The 23,547-nt window shown below is 63.1% G+C and overlaps 1 protein-coding gene across 14 annotated transcripts in view; it reads left to right on the top strand.

The window, feature by feature from the left end:
- The window catches only part of MCF2L (MCF.2 cell line derived transforming sequence like), a 108,555-nt gene extending 86,798 nt beyond the window's left edge, over positions 1 to 21,757 (top strand). For 6 of the 14 annotated variants that reach the window (XM_020290510.2, XM_020290519.2, XM_020290514.2 and 3 more), the window contains 23 exons: positions 198 to 317; positions 702 to 893; positions 1,292 to 1,483; positions 2,375 to 2,534; positions 3,319 to 3,392; positions 3,547 to 3,620; positions 5,890 to 5,956; positions 6,663 to 6,778; positions 8,254 to 8,323; positions 10,717 to 10,809; positions 10,897 to 10,989; positions 11,613 to 11,738; positions 12,412 to 12,633; positions 12,826 to 12,918; positions 13,571 to 13,649; positions 13,790 to 13,856; positions 14,900 to 15,021; positions 15,267 to 15,359; positions 16,053 to 16,127; positions 18,631 to 18,752; positions 19,719 to 19,831; positions 19,907 to 20,010; positions 20,111 to 21,757. In XM_020290510.2, coding sequence (XP_020146099.2) covers positions 198 to 317; positions 702 to 893; positions 1,292 to 1,483; positions 2,375 to 2,534; positions 3,319 to 3,392; positions 3,547 to 3,620; positions 5,890 to 5,956; positions 6,663 to 6,778; positions 8,254 to 8,323; positions 10,717 to 10,809; positions 10,897 to 10,989; positions 11,613 to 11,738; positions 12,412 to 12,633; positions 12,826 to 12,918; positions 13,571 to 13,649; positions 13,790 to 13,856; positions 14,900 to 15,021; positions 15,267 to 15,359; positions 16,053 to 16,127; positions 18,631 to 18,752; positions 19,719 to 19,831; positions 19,907 to 20,010; positions 20,111 to 20,196 — 2,553 coding nt within the window. In that variant the 3' untranslated portion in view covers positions 20,197 to 21,757. Of the gene's footprint in view, positions 1 to 197; positions 318 to 701; positions 894 to 1,291; positions 1,484 to 2,374; positions 2,535 to 3,318; positions 3,393 to 3,546; positions 3,621 to 5,889; positions 5,957 to 6,662; positions 6,779 to 8,253; positions 8,324 to 10,716; positions 10,810 to 10,896; positions 10,990 to 11,612; positions 11,739 to 12,411; positions 12,634 to 12,825; positions 12,919 to 13,570; positions 13,650 to 13,789; positions 13,857 to 14,899; positions 15,022 to 15,266; positions 15,360 to 16,052; positions 16,128 to 18,630; positions 18,753 to 19,718; positions 19,836 to 19,906; positions 20,011 to 20,110 lie in introns of those variants that run through there. The other 8 variants (XM_020290517.2, XM_020290522.2, XM_076009601.1 and 5 more) reach the window with 4 other exon arrangements.
- Positions 21,758 to 23,547: the final 1,790 nt, after the last annotated feature.

Genomic DNA, 23,547 nt, shown 5'->3' on the forward strand with positions numbered 1-23,547 from the left:
TTAAAGGGACAAGCTGTCGTGTGTTTCAGAAGTCACGCACGTGAAACCCTGAGTATGCCAACACCAGCCATGCTGGGCGTTCGTGCGGGGTTGGGGGGGACAGAAGTCTGGGCAGAGCCCCCCAGGCCACCTGCGTCCCCCTCCCGGCATCTCTCCAGCTGGTGCGGACGCCCTGAGCAGCCCCTTCTCCGTTCCAGGTCACAGCCACCTTGGACGTGGTGTCCCAGAAGGTCGCGGCCTTCACGGACGTGGGCAACAGCCTGGCGCACGTGCAGCACCTGCTGAGGGACCTCGCCGGCTTCGAGGAGAAATCCCGCGTAAGGACGGTGTGGCGGGCGGCTGGCGGGAGGGTTCGCGGCGTCGCCGGGGCTGTCGGGACGCGCAGGGGCTGGGCGTCACCACTGCGGAGGAGGACCTCTCAGCCCAGCGTCATCGCGGGCCGGGCGCAGGGACCCTCTGCCCGTCCCACCCTGGAACCCGTGGGTCCATCCCCAAGAAAGACAGACGGACGGTGCCTTTCCATGGGGCCCCAGAAGCATTTGTCCCCAACAGCCGACGGGACTGGGTGGCATTTCCATGACCACAGACACGGGGAAATGATGCGGGTCCCACCCCTCTGGGACTCGCCCACTGTGACTGGGGCCCTGCTTGCCTCTGACGCACGCAAGTGACCCTCGCCGGTCTCCCGGCGACGTCCTCAGGCGGCCGTGGACAGGGCCCGGGCGCTGTGCCTGGACGGCGAGCGGCTCATCGAGGACAAGCACTACGCCGTGGACTCCATCCTGCCCAAGTGCGAGGAGCTGCGGCAGCTCTGCGATGCCTTTGCTGCCGAGGTCGGGCGGCGGCGGGGGCGGCTGGGCCGGTCGCTGGAGCTGCACGGCCTCCTGGAGGCGGTAGGCAGCGGGGCCCCCCATCCTCCACAGCCAGGTCGGATTCATGGGTTCAGAATGGCGCGGGCGGGCGCGTCCCCGTAGAGCCACCTGTGCCCTAGAAGTCACCGGCAACAGCAGTGGTTTCCTCAGAAGGACGCGAGACTCTCGGCCTCTGTTAACTACCACGCCGCGCCTGTCTCCCCTCCGTAGCGGCCGTAGATGTCAGTCTCGCCCGGAACACGCTCAGCCTTCGCAGGGCTCCGGGCCCTCAGGGTCCTCCTGGCTCAGCAGCTGGGAGCGGCAGCGTGTTAGGTGTCCCCAAATCCCGGGTCGGCGGTGGACGGCGAGGCGGGCAGGGAGTGGCTGCCATGAGCAGGCCCCACCCCTGACAGCGGCCCCTCTCCCGCCTGTGTCCGCAGTCCATGCGGTGGAGCGACGAGGGCATCTACCTGCTGGCCTCACAGCCCGTGGACAAGTGCCAGTCCCAGGACGGGGCGGAGGCCGCCCTGCAGGAGATCGAGAGGTTTCTGGAGACGGGGGCAGAAAGCAAGATCCAGGAGCTCCCCCAGATCCTCCAGGACTACGAGTCCATCCTCAACCAGGACCTGACGGTAAGGCCGCAGGACCAGTGCAGCTCGGCCACCCTGGGTGCCGGGAGTCACTTTGCGCAGTGTCGGGGACGCGTTCGGTTTGCTGTCAGTGGACAGCGGGCGTTTGAGAGCTGGGACAGAAGTGATTCCACACCAGCTTTGCGAGGGGCCGTCTTGCACCCTGGCCAGACCCACGCCGTGGCAGGTGCTGTAGGGGGTGACATCCCCCGGGGCCCTGGTGACACCAGGCATCCCCGATACTGTACCAGAGCAGGGCTTCCCCCGGACGTCCGCCCCAACCTGCCAGCCTGGTCCCACCCTCGGGGTGACCAGGAGACGTCACTCCACCTCCTGGGGCCGTGGTGGCCCTTCAGGTACTTGGGGACGGCTTCCAGGCCCCGCCGGGAGCTGAGCAGCATCCCTCAGATGCCCACCGCCCGAGGCACTCATGGACGCTGTGTGGTGGACATTAAAACTAGGGGGCAGGGCCAGGCACGGAGGCTCACGCCTGTAATCCCAGCATTCTGGGAGGCCGAAGCACGAAGATCTCTTGAGCTCAGAAGTTTGAAACCAGCCTGAGCAAGAGCGAGACCCTGTTTCTACTAAAAATAGCAAGAAATTAATTGGCCAACTAACATATATAGAAATAATTAGCCGGGCATGGTGGCGCATGCCTGTAGTCCCAGCTACTCGGGAGGCTGAGGCAGGAGGATTGCTTTAGTCCAGGAGATTGAGGTTGCTGTGAGCTAGGCTGACGCCATGGCACTCACTCTAGCCTGGGCGACAGAGCAAGACTGTCTCAAAACAAAAACAGAAACAAAAAGCCTGGAGGCTCGTCCCATGCACGGCGGGTACACCCTAATGCCGTCCCCGTGCCACCCTCGCGCCTCACTGCCCTGCCGCCCGTTCCAGGAGCACGTGCGCAAGGTCTTCCAGAAGCAGGCGAGCACGGAGGAGATGTTCCGCCGCCGGCAGGCCAGCCTCAGGAAGCTGGCGGCCAAGCAGACGCGGCCGGTGCAGCCCGTGGCGCCCCGGCCGGAGGCGCTGACCAAGTCGCCCTGCCCCTCCCCAGGTGCGTGGCTCCTTGCGCTCTGCGTGTGGGGGTCCCTCGGGCACACGGCACACTGGGGAGACCACGTGGATTCTCCACGTGGCACCGTTGTCCCCTGCCACTTCTGCGCCAAGCTGGCTTAGTCGTTTCTGCCACGGCCGTGTGGCCCACAGAGCTGGGAACGTGGACGGGGGCAGGACCCCCTGACCTTCCCACTGGGCCACACGCCCCGCCCGTTCTCAGAGCGCAGTGGGGTCCCTTGCACTCCCTAGACCTCCGTCCAGAGCCCTCCCGCACAGCCGGTCCACGGGCACAGCCAGCCCGGCCGGCCACGTGGCTGCCCACGGTGGCCCTGCCTGGCCCCATGCGACACCCATCCCCCGTGGCCAAGCCCAGCGCTGCTTCTGGGAGATGCTTCCCTGTCACCCCACCTCGCTCCTCCTGTCCTGGCCAGGTGTCCTTGGCCAGCATCAGCTGTAAATCCCCAAGAGCCTGCGAGAGCCAGGCGCCGGCCCCCAGCGCTGGGTCCCCAAGGCCAGAGACGCGGTTTGCTCTGTGTCTGGAGATGCCCTGGCCAGAGGCTGCAGGCGTCCCCGCCAGGGCTCCTCGCCATGGCCTGCCGCCCACGCCAGCCCCCCTGACCTCGGAAGCCCCTTTCGTGTCCTCCTCTCAGGCACCAGGCCTTCCTTGCTCCCTCTGGCCCTGTGCTGCCCCCTCGAAGGGGACAGTGCCACGCTCGGCCGCGCTCCCCTCCCAGGCCGCCAGCACCAGGGTGATGCCACCTTCTCCACCTCTTTCCAAACAGGCATCCGGAGAGGCTCGGAGAACCCCAGCTCCGAGGGCAGCGCGCTCCGGAGGGGGCCCTACCGGCGGGCCAAGGTGAGGCCCTGCGCCACGTGGCCTGTCCTCACGTCGCGCCACGGCATCCTGGGGACGGGTCCCCTCCCCCTCCTCGGGGGACCCCGCCCTGGTTCTCGGGGGCACCTGGGGCCGCTCCGCCCCTTCCCAAGCCTGGTGCTGTTCCTGTCCGCAGAGCGAGATGAGCGGGAGGCAGGGCCGCAGCAGCTCCGCGGGGGACGAGGAGGAGAGCCTGGCCGTGCTGCGCAGGTGGGTGGGGTGGCCGTGCGCACGGACGTTGGGACAGACCTCCAACGAGGCAAAGTGGCACGTAGCTGGCGCTGAGGGCCGTGTGCCTGGGTTGTGCACACGCAGGGTACATGTGTCCGTTTGGCATCACCACGTCTGAAAGGAAGAGAAATCTAAGTTTTCCTGGGAAAGCCCCACCCAGCCCGGTGCTCCGGTGTGCACTTTGGCCATTCGGACACTGGGTCCCCCCTGTCGGGGCCCTGCGCGAGGAGCCCTGGGCTGGTGCAGACGTGGGGCTGGGGCTGCCACCCGCATGCCCCCTAGCCCACCCAGGGAAGGCCTCTGCACCTGGGCTGTCTCCACGGCCCCTGCGCCCACCCGGGCGTCTCGCCTACCCACCCTCCTGAGCACAGCTAGGCTAAGACACCACCTGGGTCCTGTCCCTGCACAGCCCGCCTTCCCGAGGGGCCGGCCACTGGGCTCCCCGCGTCCTGCCCTGGCACCTTCACCCCCGAGAGCAGAGCCCAGAGTCTGCCCCGGGAACCCATCCAACCCCGCACCCAGCTGCACCTTCCTCCTGAGACGTCTCCCTGGACGGCGCAGTCCCTCAGCGTCCACACCTCCTCGCCCAGGCGTCAGCATCCCCTTCCTGCTCCCAGGGCTGTGGGCAGCAGACGGGAGGGTCCTCGGGCGACACCACCTGAGCCGCCAGGTGGGGTTTCGGGCACCGGCAGTGGGTGCCCACAAGCCACTCAAAGTCCCATGCGTGATTCATTTCATCTGTCTGGTGTGCACACGCTAGCACATGCGTGTTCCCCACACACGGCTGGCTTGACTCTGTGGTGACGTCGGGTGGTGCTACAGGGGCGTCCCGGGAGCAGCACTCAACCCAGCAGGTGTCTCCGCCAGCCGCGCCCCTGCAGGGAGCTCGTCCACAGCCCTGGGCACTGGGCACAGGGAGTTTCAGCCCGGGAGACGTGTGGTGGCGTGGCATCTGGATGCTCTGCTGTATTTGAGTGGCTGCTCGCGGCCAGTGGCCGCCGAGGTGGGCAGTGCCTTCCCGAGCCCCGTCCCCTGGACTTGCAGGAGCTCAGAGTGGGGACCTTGCGCGTGTAGAGAAGCAGCTCCCTGCCTTGGCCTTCCGCCTGTGCGGAAGAGCGACCTCACTCCCAGGGCCAGGGACGGTGCGTGCGGGGACTCGAGTTGAGAAGAAGCCAAAACACCGGAGGCCTCGGTGCCCAGAGCCGGAACCGCAAACCGCAGCTCCGTGTTAGGGACAGAAGAGAACCGCAGGTGTGGCCCCGCCGACCTTGTCTTTCTGGCATTTGTCCTGGGCACACCTGCAGAGGACACCTAGAGCCAGGTCCCCCCTCTGAACGCTGTTGACTCCAAAATTGAGAGGAGCAGGGTCTTTGGGCAGGTCACAGAGTGGGAGCAGGCACCAGGGTGCATGCGGTGGTTCTTCTCCGTGTCCTCCCACACGGCAGTGTCTCTGGGGCCACCGGAGAGTGGGGTCTGGAGTCAGAGTGAACTGAGCTTTGGGTGAAAGCTCCTCTCACTTCTGTCTCTGGTGGGACCGGTGGGACCGGTGGGCAGGGGCTGTCCAGAAGCTTCCAGACGGGGAGGAGCGCCTGGCCCCGTGTGTGCGGGAGGTGGCAGGCGGCGTGTGGTACTGAGGGGCCCCACATCCAGGTGGGGGTGCGGACAGCCTGAGCGGCACACAGAGGGGCTCTCGGTGCCACCGGCAGCTCTAGAATGACCTTCTCCATAGTCTCAGCTCAGGAGCAACCTGCCAGCTCCGGGATCTATGTGTTCTAGAAGGTCGGTGGACCCTCCAAAAACGGGGACCCGTGTAGCCAACAGGGACCCCCTTCTGCAACTGTGTCAGGAGGGTGGTGGGCAGAGGCGCTGTAGTGGGGCAAAGCTACCCCAACCTCCCGGAGCCCACAGGGGGCAGCTGGGTCGGGGCCGGGTCCCCTGGTGGCCCGTGAAGAACACAGGGCTGGATCCAGGGCTGACTGCGACACGTGTGGGGACTTGAGCTCAGTATGCACAGGGGACCCACAAGCCTGGGAGGTGGGCCGGGGAGTCCACACCGCAGGGCCCAGGATGCCAGGCTGGGGGTCCGGCCTCGGTCCCCAGGGAGCGTCCAGCCCCTGGACCAAGCGGCATCTCCCGACCCCTCGGGCACAGGACGTCATCGCCTCCAGGTGCCATGGTTTCCGTGTCCACAGTCAGGCCTCACACCGGCCACGCGCCCACCCCGGCCCTGACCTATCTGTGTCCCCAGGCACGTGATGAATGAGCTCCTGGACACGGAGCGCGCATACGTGGAGGAGCTGCTGTGCGTCCTGGAGGTGAGGCCCCGCCCCCGCCTCGCGGAACCAGTGCCCAGAGGCGGTGTTTGCGCCCCCTCACCATGTGCAGGAGCATTCGTAGCACAGGGGGTGGTCACCACAGTGTAGACACCTGTCTGAGTCACCCAGGTACCCACAGGGGGTGGTCACGGCAGTAGTGTAGACACTTGTCTGAGTCATCCAGGTACCCACAGGGGGTGGTCACGGCAGTAGTGTAGACACCTGTCTGAGTCACCCAGGTACCCGCAGGGGCTGGTCATGGCAGTGTAGACACCTGTCTGAGTCACCCAGGTACCCACAGGGGGTGGTCACAGCAGTAGTGTAGACACCTGTCTGAGTCACCCAGGTACCCGCAGGGGGTGGTCAAGGCAGCGTAGACACCTGTCTGAATCACTCAGGTACCCACAGAGGGTGGTCATGGCAGTGTAGACACCTGTCAGAGTCACCCAGGTACCCACAGAAGGCGGTCATGGCAGTGTAGACACTTGTCTGAGTCACCCAGGTACCCGCAGGGGGTGGTCAAGGCAGTGTAGACGTGTTAGAGTTGTGCTCTCTGTATCAGTTTCCCCTGAAAGTAAAAGCCTAAAAGGCAGGAGGACGCACCCCCACCCACCCAGAACCGACGCCGTTTGCGGTGGGGTCCTGTTTACTGCTGGGCTGCTCCGGCGGGCCGTGGCCCAGGCCTCCCTGCCCCCGTCCCCCGCAGGGCTACGCGGCCGAGATGGACAACCCGCTGATGACGCACCTCATCTCGACAGACCTGCACAACAAGAAGGACGTCCTGTTCGGAAACATGGAGGAGATCTACCACTTCCACAACAGGTGGGGCCGGCCTCGGGTCACCCTCGGGTCACACTCGGGGATCTCTGCCACGCCCGTCACCACCACCTCCGGGACCTGGGCCCGGAGGGCACCGCCTCTCGAGGGCGAACTCTCAGGCCGCAGGGGTGAGCGGGTGCCCAGGCGCTCTCGCCCTCTGCGTGCCCGGTGGCACCTCGCCTCCCCGACCGGGGCCGGCGGCTGAGTCACCCATGAGCTGCCCTGAGCGGCGCCGTGTGGGGGCCAGCCCCACCACCCTCCTGGCGCTGCGGAGGGGCAGAGGGGTCCCCAAAGCTGAGCGTTGGCGCTTGGGGGCAGCGGAGGCCACACCGCTCAGCAAGTGTGTGTCTCTCCCGGTTCTGACGGAGGGGCAAAGCAGACGCCCCTCACCGGGGCGCCGTCACCCGGGCTGCCTCTCCTCCGCCCTGTGGCGCTTCCTGCTTTCTTAATGATTTGCCGGAGCCTGCGGGACGCGGCCGCGTGGGCACCCAGTGCCATGCACCCTGGAGAGAGGCCAGCAGGGGACCCCGCTCTGCAGAGCCGCCCTCAGGAGTCGGGGCTGTGGGGACCCTGGCATGAGCTCGCCCCCCCTTACAAATGAGGCCGCAGGCAGCAGCTGACCTGCCCAAGCGCCCCCCGCGCCGCTCCCCAGAGGTTGAGCAGAACCTCTTTTTTTTTTTAGACAGAGTCTGACTCTGTTGCCCAGGCTAGAGTGAGTGCTGTAACGTCAGCCTCGCTCACAGCAACCTCAGACTCCTGGGCTCAAGTGATCCTCCTGCCTCAGCCTCCCGAGTAGCTAGGACTACAGGTGCAAGCCACCATGCCCGGCTAATTTTTTTCTGTTTTCAGTGGAGACAGGGTCTCGCTCTTGCTCAGGCTTGTCTCAAACTACTGACCCCAAGCAATTCTCCTGCCTCAGCCTCCCAGAGTGCTGGGACTACAAGCATGAGCCACCATGCCCGGCCTTGAGCCTTGGGAATCAAAACGGTGCCTTGGCATCCTCGAGGCTTCGGGGTCACGGCCAGTCTGTCACCGGAGCCCCGAATGGATCCCCAAGGCAACTCCCCCTCCTGCCAGGGTGTCTCCTAGGGCACACAAGCAAACCGGAGACTTAGAAAGGAGCCGGCACCAGAGCGTGGGACAGTGGCAGGGCAGGAGGGTCCTGGCCCACCAAGGCACTGGGCCACGTGTGCAGGGACCCACAGCGCGCCGGTCGTGGGGGCAGCAGTGTCCCTCTCGGTCCTTGCTGCGGCCTCGTCCCAGCTGACGCCAGAGCAGCCCCCCACCCCTCTGCGCACCAGCGCCGGGATGCGCGGGGCCGGCCGGGGGCGCTGCGGTCAGGGGCTTTGTCACCACGCGGCGGCTTGAATCCTCCAGAGTAGAGGGTGGAAATCTGCTGGAAAATGATCTCCATTAACTGTCCCCGGCGTCACCAGACTCAGGTTGTTTTTCACGTGACCCGAGACCCCCCTGTCTAGGATATTCCTGCGGGAGCTGGAGACCTACGCGGACTGCCCGGAGCTGGTTGGAAGGTGCTTCCTGGAGAGGGTGCGTAGTTTTTAAGTCCACCACCAATGCTGAGAATGACGAATAATAGTGACTTTAAATCCTGCTGCAAGGTCCACTTCTAACCAATGGAAACGGCAGGGTACAAATGTTTTCGGTTTGGTTGAGATGATGTGATATTTTGGGGGGGGGCTGAAAGAATAGAAATTTTTTTAAAGTCCAATAACTAGTTCATAACAGAGAAAAGGTATAAAACTTAAGCTTTAGCGAATGCTGAAGTTATACAGCATCTAAGTTTTATTTTCTTGGTTGCTTTTTTTGTTGTTGTTATTTTTAAGATAATGTACTGAGCTACACCTAAATGTGTCTAACTTTTAGACACAGGCTTCAGATGAAGGTGGATGTTTTTCACGGGCTGCGTGGTTTGGTTTCGGGCCTGCCGGGCTTGGCGGCCTCACGTGCCGTGTGAGGTTGGGCGAGTCTCTCAACCTCTCTGGCACCACACTGGCACCAAGAGGCAGACGGGAGGAAGGAGGGAGCAGTGGTCGAGCTCGGCGCTGCTTGGGGCCCTCCTGCAGGTCGGGGACTGTCACGTGGGCTGTGATCTGTGGCCGCGGCGGATCCTGGGAACCGATCAGAGACGCAGATTCCCAGGTCCGTCTGCGCCAGATCCCCTGGGCGAGTGTGGAGGCCCGCTGCCGTCTCGAGGCTCGGGAGGTCTTTCCTTACTTAGAAGTAGGAAATCTGTGTCAGTCCCGCACCAGTCCTTACGAAGCCTGTTTCTGTGGCAAAGCCAGCACATGGAGCTAATGTTTTAGTGATAAAGAAGGTACGAGGCCTCACGCCTCCCTGGGAAGTGACCTCCCGGTGGGAGCCGTCACCTGGCTGCCCAGACATGGGGGTGCAGCATCTGGGGGCGCCCTGGGCCCCTGTGTTCAGCCGCGTGGCCCTGGTGGGCCTGGGTGTCCAGGGCTGGGACGCTGACGGAAGTGTCACCAGCCTCCCTGCAAGGCGGCCGCCCACAGGAGGCGTCCACGGGGGCCTGCCACGCGCCCTCACAGCCCGAGGCCCTGCTCCAGCTCAGGGCGGGCGAGGGAGCGTCACCCACGGGCCGCCTTGGGACGTCAGGCCAGCCAGAGAGGGCTCTGGAGTGAGGGGAGGTGGGTGACCCCGGGGTGCAGCCCGTGGGGAGCACTCACTGCCTCTCCCAGAATGAGCCAGGACCAGAGGGATCAAAGACTCCCACAGGAACCGTCCCTGCTCTGGAACCTCCCATGCCCCAGAACCCTCCATGCCCTGGAATGCTCTGTGCTCTAGAACCTTCCCTGCCCTGGAGCTCTCTGCTCTAGAACGGACCCTGCCCTGGAGCCCTCTGTGCCCTGGAACCTTCCATGCCCTGGAGCCCTCTGTGCCCTGGAACCTTCCATGCCCTGGAGCCCTCTGTGCCCTGGAACCTTCCATGCCCTGGAGCCCTCTGTGCCCTGGAACCTTCCATGCCCTGGAGCCCTCTGTGCCCTGGAACCTTCCCTGCCCTGGAGCCCTCTGTGCCCTGGAACCTTCCATGCCCTGGAGCCCTCTGTGCCCTGGAACCTTCCATGCCCTGGAGCCCTCCGTGCCCTGGAGCCCTCTGTGCCCTGGAACCTTCCATGCCCTGGAACCTTCCATGCCCTGGAGCCCTCTGTGCCCTAGAACCTTCCATGCCCTGGAGCCCTCTGTGCCCCCAGAACCCTCCATGCCCTGGAGCCCTCCGTGCCCTAGAACCTTCCATGCCCTGGAACCTTCCATGCCCTGGAGCCCTCTGTGCCCCCAGAACCTTCCATGCCCTGGAGCCCTCTGTGCCCCCAGAACCCTCCATGCCCTGGAGCCCTCTGTGCTCTAGAACCTTCCCTGCCCTGGAGCCCTCTGTGCTCTAGAACCATCCCTGCCCTGGAGTCCTCTGTGCCCTAGAACCTTCCATGACCTGGAACCCTCTGCGCTCTAGAACCATCCCTGCCCTGGAGCCCTCTGTGCCCTAGAACCTTGTGTGACCTGGAACCCTCTGTACTCTGGAACCTTTGGTGCCCTAGAACCTTCCATGCCCTAGAACTGTCTGTGCTCTCTGGCACCATGGCGCCTCTAGAGGCAGCCAGGAGCAACTGCATTTCACACCAGGCTCAAGCCTGGTTTTTGCTAATTAATTTGTGTGATTTGCAAAACTGCCAGAGAAAGCCCTGGAAGGCAGGTCAGATAAGTCAGCAGACAGTTGTGTGCACCCCCTTTCAAGAGTGGCAGCCGGCAACGCCTGTGCCCTGGGCAGTGCCTCAGTGGCTACCACACAGCAGGCCCCGGGGCGTGGGCCAGGCATGACGGGAGCCCCCCCCAGGCACTGAGACAGGGAGGGCCACGGTGGTGTCCCTGAAGACGGCCTGTAAGGTGTGTCCGCTCTCCCACTGCAGATGGAAGACTTCCAGATCTACGAGAAGTACTGCCAGAACAAGCCGCGGTCCGAGAGCCTGTGGCGGCAGTGTTCTGACTGCCCGTTTTTCCAGGTACGTCCCTGGACCCCCACACCCCCACTAGCTGGCCTTAGACAAAGGCGGGTGAGACCTAAGCGCCAAGGCTCTGTTTGGCTGCAGGAATGCCAGCGGAAGCTGGACCACAAGCTGAGCCTGGACTCATACCTGCTGAAGCCCGTGCAGCGGATCACCAAGTACCAGCTGCTGCTCAAGGTGGGGCTCTGAGGGTGGCCCAGCCTCCCTGGGACCCCTGCTGCCCTCACCTGCCGGCCAGGTGTCCCGCCGCCCTAGGGCTGCTTCCCAGGCAGGACCAGGCCTCCTTCCCACCACGCCCAGCCCCTGCCAGGCCACAGGCCTCTTCCTGCCCACCGTTCTCTTCCCCCCGGCTCATGCCGACGCTTGGAGGGCCCACCATGTGGTTATGGCTGCTAAGGGGACCCAGGACACACACGGACCCTGTCCCCGAGCGGGTCTCCCCTTCCCCCAGGCTGGGATTCTGCTCTGACACGCCGATCCGTCCACCACAGGGTGGGCGGTGCCTGTGTGTCCTCACATGTCGGGGCTGGGGGCCTGGGAGAGTCCAGCTCTGGGGTCGCCGTTCCCGTCCCCTCCAGCTCCGTGTCCTTGACGGGGTCAAAGTGGATGGGGCTCCCTGGGGTGGGCGGGCTGCGGGGGGTCTGCGCCCGAGAGTGGGAGCCACTGCGTCCCCCGTGCTGGCCAGGCCGCAGCTTCCTGCAGACGAGGGCTGCGTGAGGGCCCGCACTGCTGTGAGAGCCGGCGCTCTGGAGGGCGTGGGGGCTGCGTGTGCAGGCCGCGCTGACGCCCGCCGCTCGCAGGAGATGCTCAAGTACAGCCGGAGCTGCGAGGGCGCGGAGGGGCTGCAGGAGGCGCTGAGCTCCATCCTGGGCATCCTCAAGGCCGTCAATGACTCCATGCACCTCATCGCCATCACCGGCTACGACGTAAGCGCCCCCTGCAGCTCGCTGGGCCTGCCTGTGCTCTGGGCTTTGGGTGCCGCCCGGAGCCTGGCGGAAGCCGGTTCTGCACGAGAGGTCCGTGAGGCCCCGGGGGAGCGGCCCCGGGTCCCGGTTTCTGCGGGGGGGGGGGGGGGGCTCAGACTGCAGGTGTGGCCGTCTGTTCGCCGAGGTGTGGTTTGTGGGCCGGCGAGCCACAGGTGGCCGCAAAGGGCAGATTCCTCCCCTGCGCCGCAGCCCCACGCCGGGCGGAGTCGCCGGTCCTGCCTGCCTGCGTGTCCCTTCTGCACCTGTCTCAGTTTTTGCGTCAGCAGCCGTGACGTTTCAGCAGCCTTAGGCTCACGACAGCTGCGTGAGCAGAGTCTGCCGCCCCCGGCCGCAGGGCTCCCACAGGGCACCTGGCACTGGCGCTTTTAGACGCCTCCGTTACCGCCGGCAGCCACAGTCACTGCCTGGCCCCTGCCCACACGCAGCTCACGGGAGGCACACGCTCAGCGCTGTGCGTTCGCGGGTCTGGATGCGCGTGACGTCCTGCGCTGCCACACCAGCGCCGGGCAGTGTCTCTGCCCCAGAGCCCGGCCCCGTGTCCCGCACTGTCCCTTGGGTTCGCCCTCTGGACCGGCCGCCTCCTGCCCGGCGGTGACACCCCTCTGCCGCGCAGGGCAACCTGGGCGACCTGGGCCGGCTGCTCATGCAGGGCTCCTTCAGTGTGTGGACCGACCACAAGCGAGGCCACACCAAGGTGAAGGAGCTGGCACGCTTCAAGCCCATGCAGCGGCACCTCTTCCTGCACGAGAAGGCCGTGCTCTTCTGCAAGCGGCGCGAGGAGAGCGGCGAGGGCTACGAGAAGGCCCCGTCCTACAGCTACAAGCAGTCGCTTAACGTGAGTGGGCCTCACGCTAGGCTCGGCTCACGCGGACAAGCCTCCGTCTGGGCCGGCACTGACGCTGGGCTCCCACCTGGGCGGGGGTGGGGGCCCGCCCCAGAAACGCCCCATCCCCCGGGCGTGCTCACCCCGCGCCCGCCCCAGAAACGCCCCGTGCCCCGGGCGTGCTCACCCCGTGCCCGCCCGCAGATGACAGCCGTCGGCATCACGGAGAACGTGAAGGGGGACGCCAAGAAGTTCGAGATCTGGTACAACTCGAGGGAGGAGGTCTACATCGTCCAGGTGGGCCTCGCCCTCGCCTCGCCTCGCCCCGTGCCGGGCTCCCGGGTCAGGCTTCTGATGGCAGCTGGTGTCCGGAATCTTCCATGTGCATCCATCACCCAGAGGCCAGGAGCGGCCGCTATTTGTTCGGGGCGCCGCCCTGGGCTGTCCCTCATGTGAGCTGGCCCAGCCTGTGAGACACGGAGAGGGGCTCAGATTTGAGGGGCAGAGGGACCCCAGGAGAGGGCTGGGGTGTGTCCAGCACGTGGGGCCTTCCTGCACCGAGACGGGAGAGCGGGCGCCAGCTGCAGCTCGAGCTCCTAGCACAGTCACCGCACCTTGGCGGTCTAGCGTCTGCTCCCGGACTGCAGAGTCACTGTTGTCCTTGTCACCTAAGACAATGTCCAGTTGAAGCCACTTCCCAGAGAGGGCAGGTTGTGCCCTAGTTTCACCAGCGAGTCGAGCGTGGGCCACTGTGCAGTGTCACTGGCCGGTGGTCTGTCACGGGCTGGTGCCGTGGGGCTCAGAGTCCTGCCCCCAGGGCGGGCCCTGGCTCACACGCAGCCACCAGGCGCCAGTCCCCGAGAGTGTCCTTGGCCATCTCGAGAGGGAGACGCCAAAGCGTGTCTCGTCAGCCCCGGCACTCACCTCCCGGTGTCTCTCTCGGGGACAGGCGCCAACACCAGAGATCAAAGCGGCCTGGGTGGGCGAGATCCGGAAGGTGCTGACCAGCCAGCTGCAGGCCTGCCGAGGTGAGGGCCTCCGCGCCGCGCCTGCTCCGCCCAAGCGCAGAGCGGCCACCAACCCCTTGTCACTCGAGGGGGCGCCGGGCTAGCTAGGGGGGCACGGTCCCCACGCAGCGGTGCAAGCTGTCTGTGTCCCTCCCCCGCAGATGCCAGCCAGCACCGGGCGCTGGAGCAGTCGCAGAGCCTGCCCCTGCCGGCCGCGCCCGGCTCCAGGTGAGCAGCGCCACGCGAGCCACGAAGGGGTTTAGAGCGTGCCGGGTCCCCCGGCCTCTGCCGCCGGAGTCTCCCGGGCATGGGGTGAGGTTTGCGCAAGGCCACAGTGGGCCGGGCATCTGGGAACAACGCCCGTCCCAGGGTCGGCCTTAAAGGCCTCGACCCTCCGGCCTTCCTCTGTCTGTGGACTGCGTCCCGCATGGGCAGCACCTGCCGTGGGCTCTTCCCCAGGGGCCGGTGACGCCGGCATGTCCCTCACGGCGGCCTTGGCCACGGCTTCACTGTCTTTCCTACACTCGTCTTCCTTTATCTTACTCATTAACTTGGATTTTTTGGGGTTTTTTTCCTGAGACGGAGTCTCACTCTGTTGCCCAGGCTAGAGTGAGTGCCGTGGCGTCAGCCTAGCTCACAGCAACCTCAAACTCCTGGGCTCAAGCAATCCTGTTGCCTCAGCCTCCCGAGTAGCTGGGACTACAGGCATGCACCACCATGCCCAGCTAATTTTTCTATGTATTTTTACTTGTCTAGCTAATTTCTTTCTATTTTTAGTAGAAACAGGGGTGGGGGGCTCTCGCTCTTGCTCAGGCTAGTCTCGAACTCCTGAGCTCAAACAATCCTCCCGCCTCGGCCTCCCCGAGTGCTAGGATTACAGGCGGGAGCCACCGCGCCTGGCTTATTTTTCTTTTGTTATCTTACTTATTTACCTGTTTTTTTCACTTATTTTTTCCTGTTTCTTATATAAGCTGCCTTTAGTCATTCGTGGAACAGGAAGTTGCCTGAATAAATAATCCACAGAACAGCAGTTTAAAAAGAGAAACACTCACTCCCAAGAAAGCCCCCAAAGCCCCTACCTTACAGCTAGCCAGGCGGCTTCCGTTCTCGCCGACTCTACCAGGCAGGAATAGATGCTTGCGGCAGCCTCCAGAGCCATGAGGACACTGCCAGCACCGGCCGGGCTTGGTGACGTCTGGGCGACCAGAGAACCGTGACAAACTAACCAGGAACATGCTTTCTTTTCTTTCTTGCTTTGTGGACGTCATCAGCCCCTCAAGAGGGACCGCAAGAAACATCAAAAAGCTGGAAGAGAGGAAAACAGACCCACTGAGCCCGGACGGCTACGTTAGTGCCGCGCCGCCGCCGCCAAAGGCCCCGGAGAAGGGCAGAGGTGGGTGTCTGCCGGGCCGCAAGCAGCCCCCGCGGCCGCCCAGTGCCCAGGAAACCGCAGCTTCCCACGGCTCAGCCGCGCAAAGGGGCTGGTCCCACGTCCCACCCCCACAGGCACGTGGCTCCCGGTTCAGCCCAGAATGCGCCCAGCCGGGACCCCTCGTGTGTCCGTGCGTGACCCCCCAGCTCTCCTTCCCGCCTCTCGCTGTGTCCCGGGCCTGCACGTGTCTCTCTCTTCCTTCCCAGACGACGCAGTCACTAGCTCTACCTCAGAAAGCTCCGCGCTTTCCAGAAAGCGCTTCACCCTGCAGGGCTTTGCTAGCATCAAAGGGCAGAAAGGTAACGGAGGCCCCGCCTGCCGGGCGCCCCTCCCGCGGTGGCATGTCTGTCCTGCATGGCATGGCGGCCATCCCCCGCCGTCCCGCGAGGGGAGCCCTGCCTCCTTCCCCACCGCCACCTCACTGGCGCCGTGCGTGCCGCTGCGTGGACCTCGGAGTTGTGCTTTGGGGGTGCCTTTTCCTTGGAAGGGAAGGCGAGTTCTCAGGTGGGGGCCGGCCCAGCTCCCCGCCTCTCCGTGGTCTCTTCCCGCCTTTCCCTCCGGGCTCCCCACGGAGCAAACGGGACTGATCCCTGGGGACTGAGATCGCCCACGGCCGGCGCCTTCGGGGCCTCTCGGGGTGAAGCACGCGGGAAAGAGTCCCGCTGCGAAGCCCCAGAGCCGGGATGCTGGCTGGTCATTTGGTGGCCACACACCAGTCCAGACATTTGGGGGTGTTTTCCAATTTGTGAAATATTTGTTAGGTGGCCTCACTCTTGAAAGAAAGAAAGAAACTGCATATTCTGGTACAAGTTTGCCAAAAGTCCCTAAAATGACGCTCTCAGCTGATGCCCCTCCTGGGCCTCTCCCTCCAGGCCTGGCGTGGCTGCCATGTCCACCTGTCCCAGCATGAGCCGGTGCCCCGTGCCCCCCACCCGTCCCATGCGTCCTCACGCTCTGTCTCCTCTTCTTTCTGCCTCTTCCTCCTCCCGCAGCGTCTCCCACCAGCCCCGACAAGAAAGCCAAGCGGCACCAAGTAAAGAGCGACCCGACTCCCTTTGGAGTGCGAGGTAGAGCGCGTGAGGCGCCCCGGTCTCGCTGCCCCCCATCCAGCCAGGGCGCTGACCGGTCAGCCGCCACAGCCACCAGGACGAGGCCCGAGGGGTCTTCTGGGCTGGGAGCAAGTGGCACCTTTGCTCAGCAGCCAGTGCTGGGGGGACGGGCCGCGAGGGCGGCTCAGCGCTAGGCAGCCCCGCCCAGGCCACCACGCTGCCCTCGCACTGGCTGGGCTGCTCCCTGGCGGCTGGGCAGGGCTCACTGCTAAGAGGTTGGGGGGTCGGCTGCCGCCCCCAACAGGCCCCGTCACAGAGCCTCAGCACCAGCCCCTCCCGTGTGCCCAGTCTGCGCTGACGCTTGTTGGGGGATACACAGGATGCCGCAGCTGTGGGGCGGCGAGCCTCCTTCCAGGCGGGTGGCAGGTGCGCAGGCGGGTGGGGCCACTCTGTGCTGGCAGGTGGTGGCCTCGTCCCTGCCTTCCCTGCCTTGAGGACAAATGCTCTCCCGGGAAACCTGCGGGCCGCCCACCCGGGTCTCCAGTGCAGGGAGAGGGTTTCGTGTTCTGAATCTTCCTGCGTTTTCCAAGCTTTGGAAAGGCCCCCAGGGATGTGGGCAGAGCCAGCGAGCCCACCACACCCAGGGACCCCCACACTGGCAGGGCTCCTGGGTGTGCCCAGAGGCCTCCAGCCCTGGCATGGCCCACAGGCGCTTGGAGGAGAGGAGCCAGCTCTTGTGAGCGGCCTCCTGGGAGTGTCTGTTTTTGCTGTCACCCTTGTGCCTACGACCCGGGGCACGCAGAGCCATCCCCGCCGCCTTCCCCATGGGGGACATTGGCAGGGCTTCTGGAGAAAGCTGGGCCTGGCTGGGGCGGGCACATGTGGCTCCAGCCAGGCTCAGCCTCTCAGGCTTGCGGTTGGTGTCTGGGAAGGGAGGCAGCGCTGCTTCGCAGGGCCGAGAGGAAGATGGTGCAGGGTCAAAGCCATCTGCCTCCTGACATTTCCATTGGTGGCGGGTGCCCAGGAGACTCAGGTCCTGCCTCCCGAAGGCCCGACCAGCCAGTGAATGCCGCAGACTATTTTACAGAAATGGGGGTGGCTCTATGATTGGCTACCCTTGTGAGACCCTTGTGCCAAGTCCCCCAGCACCCAGTTGACAGGGACCTGCCTGGCCTGTGGTCACTGGGCTCCACGAGCTTCTGTCTCCTGCCCACGGCTGGCGCCCGGAGCACGGCTGCCCCACCCGTCCCGCTGTATGAGGCAGGGCCCCGGGCAGGCAGGGAGCGGTGGGTCCAGACCCCCTTCCTGTCTCTGCGGTGCCCGCGGGCAGGGCAGCTCGAGGTCCCTGACAGCCACAGCAGCCTCTCTTGAATCAGGGGTGGCCCCTGAGTCTGTCGCCGCCTCGGCGCAGCCACCCGCGCAGCCGTGCTCTGCTCCGCGCCCTCGCTGTGGTGCTGCTGGGCCAGAGCTCGATTGCAGGCTTCATAGTACTGGGGACGGGGAGGACACTTCCAGCCAGGTGTCGGCCGGCGTCTGAGCCACCCACCCCGGGCCGCTGCCCCTGTGCCCAGGCAGGGATGGTGGGGCTGTGGCAGCTGGAAACTCGGGTCCCCAGGTCTCGCACGGATGCCAGCCTGGCTACTGCCGGTCCTCTCCCACGCCTGGGGTCGCCCGGTTCCTGAGCTGTGCGACGGCGGCCCCTCCCCAGCCCGAGCCCACGGCCAGGCGCCTCAGCGGAGGCTTCGCAGGCAGGCGGGCACACAGGCGCTTGCGCACGCATCCCGTCCACAGCCCTCGCTCGCCCTGCACCGGCTCTGGCAGGAAAGTGCCGCTACCTCGGCACCAGGAAGAATTCGGAGCTGGCTGAGCCTGACTGGCAGCCGCCTGTCTCCCCGCGCTGCTCTCCGCAGAGCGTCCTCAGTGCCAGGCGCTGCCCGTGGCCTGGCCCCACAGGTGCAGCTGGGTGTCTGCCCTGCGCCACGGCGCGTCCCCTCTCCGTCCCTGCGTGGGGTCAGTGCTGCCCCTGGGGCGCCAGCTGGAGGGACTCGCACGTCCTGGAGTCCAGGGAGTGGCTTTTCCCCCCAACCTGCTGACCGGCCCAGACTCGGGCTCTCTGTGCCTCGGTTTGCCCAATGCGCAGTGAGGACCACGGTCCTCCTGCTCTCACAGGTCAAGGGCGTCAGGCCCCCTCAGTGAGCTTCAGGCGTTTTTATTGGAAACCGTTCCTGCGGGTCGCATAGATGTGGAAGGTCACAGGCTAACGAAAAGCGCCTTTCCCTGGAGGAAAGAGCAGAGCCTACCCTGAGGTCGCGCACGGGGAGGGCCTGGGGCGCATGTTCCGCGCAGGCGCACTCACTACTCTTGCGCGCCGGACGTTCCAGACGCCTGCAGCCGCAGTGCTCTGTACACACGAGGGGGGAGGGGGCGCACACCCCACTCTGCGGGGGGCCGGGCCGCGCCCGCCTGGAGACTCGCACAGACCCGCGCACAGCCAGCCTCACCGGCGCCTGTTCCCTCTCAGGTTGGAACAAGACGTCGCACTCGCCGGAGGCCCCCGGGGACGACGCGGACTGGTCGAGCGCGGAGGAGCCGGTCAACTCGTCCGACGCGGAGGAGGATGGCGGTGACCCGCCCAAGAAGCTGGTAACTCACCCTCGGTATCCGGGGGGAGGGAGAGGTCCAGCAGGGGCACCCTGGCCGGGTCCTGGGGCTGCAGGTACCCCCGACACCCCCACGTCAGAGACGCTTTGTTTCCTGGATTGAGTCCCCTGTCCCCAGGGCTCCCTGCGGCTCGGTCCCCGCCACCCTCTCCGCGGTACACGCGGGTGCAGCCCCAGCCCCAGACAGTCACAGCCCCGCCGCCCTCCAGCCGCGGGAAGTCCACACCGAGCTTCCCCAAAGCTGTGCACACACCTGGGGCTTACCTGTAGAACATTGGACGGTGCTAGGCATGGACTTGCGTTGTAGACCACACCCTATTTCTATTAGAAGCAGACAAGCTGTTTGCGTCTTAAGCCGTTAGAGTCGGGTGGCACCAAGGTGTTTACAGCCCACTCTGTGCTGGGCCCGACCGGCACCCGCCGACCGGCACGTCCGGGAGGCAGGGCCAGCGGGCGCAGGGAGGACTCGGGCCTGGGGAGGAAGGGTCTTGCTGGGGGGAGGGGCAGGAGCCAGCGCCGATCGCCCCTCCCCACTGCCAGGGCAGCTTCCGTCTCGGGCTCCACGGCCCAGGACAGAACCTCCAGCACCGGGGTCTGGGCCCGGCCCGGTTCTGGGCACCGCGGATGAAGCGGGGACAGGACACATGGGACAGAGGAGCCTGGGGAGATTAGCTAGACAGGTGGCCTGGTGGGCAGGGACAGCTGCCGGGGGACGGGCGGGAGGAGGGAAGGCGCGGGGTGGGGGGTGCTGTGACGTGCGGCGAGCATCCCCGGAGACCTTTCCAGGGTCGGGCAGAGTCTCGCCAGCGTTCCCGAGGCACTTGCTGTCCCCTCTGGGTGCCAAGCAGTCTGAAGTCCCCTACGTCCTTGCCTATGCCGTGGGGACAGCGGAGGGCGCCACCTGCAGGCAGGTGCTGATGCCGGCGCCTGCGTCCCTTTCCTGCCCCAGGTCCCGGGCAGACGCACGGTCGTGGTGGGCCACGTGGAGGCCGGCCCCGGCGTCCTGGCTGTGAGGAGTGGTGACGTGGTCGAGCTGGTCCGGGAGGGCCAGGAGGGCCTGTGGTAAGACGCCGCCCGCGCCCGCGCCAGCCGTGGCCACGCTGCGCGTGGCGGCCGGGCTGACCCCCCACCTTGCAGGTTCGCACGGGACCCCGGCTCAGGCAAGGAGGGCTGGGTGCCGGCCAGCAGCCTGTCCCCCCACCTGGGCAAGTCCAGCTCGGCGCAGTGCCTGAGCAGCTCAGGTAAGCCGGCTCTGCGCCCGCGGCGCCCAGGCCGTGTGAGCCGAGGGTCCTGTGCTCAAGGAAAGAGCCAACGCGGCGTCTCCGCCTGGTTTCCCCGCAGAGTCCAGCCCGGGGTCGGCGGTGCTCAGCCACTCGTCCAGCTGCAGCGAGAGCGGCCAGGCCCCCTTCACGGAGCTCCAGGGCTAGGCCACGTCGCGGGCGCCATGCGGGAGAGCGGACCGCTTTCTTTGGCTTGGGCTTGCGCAGCTTGGCGAGGGGACGGTGCTCTGGGATACCCTGAAAGGGAGGCCCCAACTGCCCTGCAGGAGAGCCACGGGGAGACCCTCGTCCGCGGAAGCCTCCTCGGAAATCCTGGTGCGGACAGAGGCCCCTGAGCCGCCTTGCTGGCAGGAGGCGCCGCCCCGGCCCGGCTCCTCATCTCTGGGCGGGAGCCGCTGGCGGAAGGGGAAGGTCAGACCCAGCGCCGCTTCCAAGAGGAGTGAACGGCTCCAACCAACAGCCCGAGGGCAGAGGGGACTCTTTTGTCTTTTACAAATTGTAGGATTTTTTTAAAGCAGGGATTAATCCCATGGCCATTTTTCATGGTACTTTGGCCTTGAATCTTTACCAAGAATCACTGTGTTTACATGAGATGACAATTTGATACTGTATTTGATATAAAACTATTTTTTGTTATTGGGGTTTACATCAAAGCATGGGGTTCATACCGCTAAATGATTTTGGGGTCTGTCACGGAACTGGATGGAGCCCTGAGCTCACCTGGCCACAGGTGAGTGAAATCACACCCTGTTTGACGTCCGGCGGTGCATCCCTGGCCGGAGGAGGTGGAAACCAAGGAGATCCCTTCACTTGTGTAGGTTTCATTTTCAAAAGAAAATTCAAACTATAATTTAAGGTAGTAAATTCTTTTCTACGAAGAGTGGGGGAATAATTTGATTTTTTTAAAGAGCTTCACTGAGTTAGAATATTTTTTATCATTTTTAAAGAAAATACAAAGATGCCGCTTCTGCAGGGCATCACCTGGACCGGCCCAGCCCCGCCTGGCAGTACCTCGTTTCCGCCGGAACACACCCGCCCCCGCGCAAGGGCAGCCCCGCCCCACTCTGCGTCACACTCAGCACAGAAGTGCGAGGGCACGTTAGCTGTGCCCGGATCATGGCGCAAAGCAAAGAACGCGCTTCTGTCTGACCCTTGCTGTTGTTTCAGAAACAAACTGTTCTTTCGAAACAGGCTCCTGTGTCTGGCCAGACAGGTGTGTGTGTATGTGTGTGTGTGTCTGTGTATACATACGTGTCTGGAGGCAAAGGCATGTTCACGTGTCCATGCTGCTGTGCTATGTCCTCCTGCCACGCGGGCCGGCCTGGCCGAGCTCCCACCAGGTTTCCAGGTGCGTCGCCTGCCCCGCCCCGTGGCACACAGAGCTGGCGCCGGACGGGCCTCTGGACTTTGGGAATAAAATAGGAAACCTGGAGACTTGGCAGCTTTTCCTCTGGTGAGTGAGCTATCTGGGAGATGACGTGTGATGCGATCCGTGTTCTCGGTAGTTCTCACACAGCCCCTCGTCTCCACAGGGCCGCCCGCTCTGCTGTGTGATCTCGTCGTCATGACGGCACTTTAACCCCCTTGTTTCACTCACTGTCACTGTTTTGTGTTTTTTTTTTGTTTTTTTACTGCTGATGTAAATGAAGTTTAATGGTCAGATTCTCTATTGTGCGGATGACGTCTGAATAAATGTGAGCCGCTCCCGTGTCCGCCTCCATCTGTGAAGGGCCCCGAATGTCGCCGCGGTGCCACGCGAGGGCCGTGAGTGCCATGCGCTTGCCTGAGGAGGGCAAGAATAGAAAGAAATTTCATTGGCCAACTAATATATATAGAAAAAAAATTAGCCAGGCGTGGTGGCGCATGCCTGTAGTCCCAGCTACTCGGGAGGCTGAGGCAGGAGGATCCCTTGAGCCCAGGAGATTGAGGTTGCTGTGAGCTAGGCTGACGCCATGGCACTCACTCTAGTCTAGGCAACAAAGTGGGACTGTCAAAAAAAAAAAAAAAGACAGTTAAAGTGGGATTTGGAATTTAAAACCATGTTTCTGCCTCGCGGGCCAGAGAGGGAAGGTCTGGGGCTCAGCTCCCCTCAGAACACACCGAGCACAGCCGGCGTCTGGTTTCACGAGACGAGATGCATGAGTTGACCACTTAAAGGAGCTAGAACATAAGACCAGTATAACTTAAAGAAAGTATAAAAAGGAGTTAGTACAACTGAGAGAAGGAAATAACAAAGGCAAAACAAATCAAAATCAAAATGGTTCTCTGAAAACTCTAAAGAAGTTGGCCAATTTATAGAAAACCTGAGAAAGTTCACAACACATACAATTTCAAATGACAGAACGATTATGAATCACTTTCTGTCAAGACATTTGAAAATACACAAAATAGAAATTGTCTTTTTTAAAAAATCAAATTGGTCATATTTGTCAAAAAGGATAAACTACTTCGGCTGATGAATAACAAAGAAATTGAATTGCAGTTAAAAAAACCAAAAAAATTAGCTAGGTATGGTGATGCATGCCTGTAGTCCCAACTACCTGGGAAGCTGAGGCAGGAGGATTGCTTGAGCCCAGGAGTTTGAGGTTGCCGTGAGCTAGGCTGACTCCACAGCACTCTAGCCCCGGCAACAGAGTGAGACTGTCTCAAAAAAAAAAAAACAAAAGAATTCACCCCCAAACACATACTAGACCCAGACGTTTTATAAGCATATCAAAATATTTACACAGCTGTTTTTTTTGTTTTTTTTTTTTTTTTTTTGAGGCAGAGTCTCGCTTTGTTGCACAGGCTAGAGTGAGTGCCGTGGCATCAGCCTAGCTCACAGCAACCTCAAACTCCTGGGCTCAAGCAATCCTGCTGCCTCAGCCTCCCGAGTAGCTGGGACTACAGGCATGCGCCACCACGCCCGGCTAATTTTTTATATATATATTAGTTGGCCAATTAATTTCTTCCTATTTATAGTAGAGACGGGCTCTTGCTCTTGCTCAGGCTGGTTTCGAACTCTTGACCTCGAGCAATCCGCCCGCCTCGGCCTCCCAGAGTGCTAGGATTACAGGCTTGAGCCACCGCGCCCGGCCTACACAGCTGTTTGATATTCAAAGACCATCAAAAGAGGGAAACCAACTCAACAAACATACCAAGCAAGTTTCAACTTGGTGCCCAAACTTGACAAAGATGATGTGAGAAAAAATAAAATTATGCAGGTGAATGCAAAAGTTCCAAATAAACATATAATCAAATAAAACCCAACTGTATGATGTAAATAAAAGTAACACTTTCTAATCAAGTAGTTCTGTCCCAGGAAGGCAAAGACGGCCCAACATCAGAACCTGTTGCTGTTAACTTGCCGTGTTAAGGAACCAAAGTGGATCACCAGCCTGCCATGTGCAGGAAAGATAATCCACCTTCCTTCAACATTCGCTTGTCATGTTTAGCAACTAGGAGTAGATGGAAATTTCTTCAGCCAAACAAAGTGTACCATACAAAATCTTTACAACA

Source organism: Microcebus murinus, chromosome 13, assembly GCF_040939455.1.
Source record: "Microcebus murinus isolate Inina chromosome 13, M.murinus_Inina_mat1.0, whole genome shotgun sequence".
NCBI classification, from domain to species: domain Eukaryota; kingdom Metazoa; phylum Chordata; class Mammalia; order Primates; family Cheirogaleidae; genus Microcebus; species Microcebus murinus.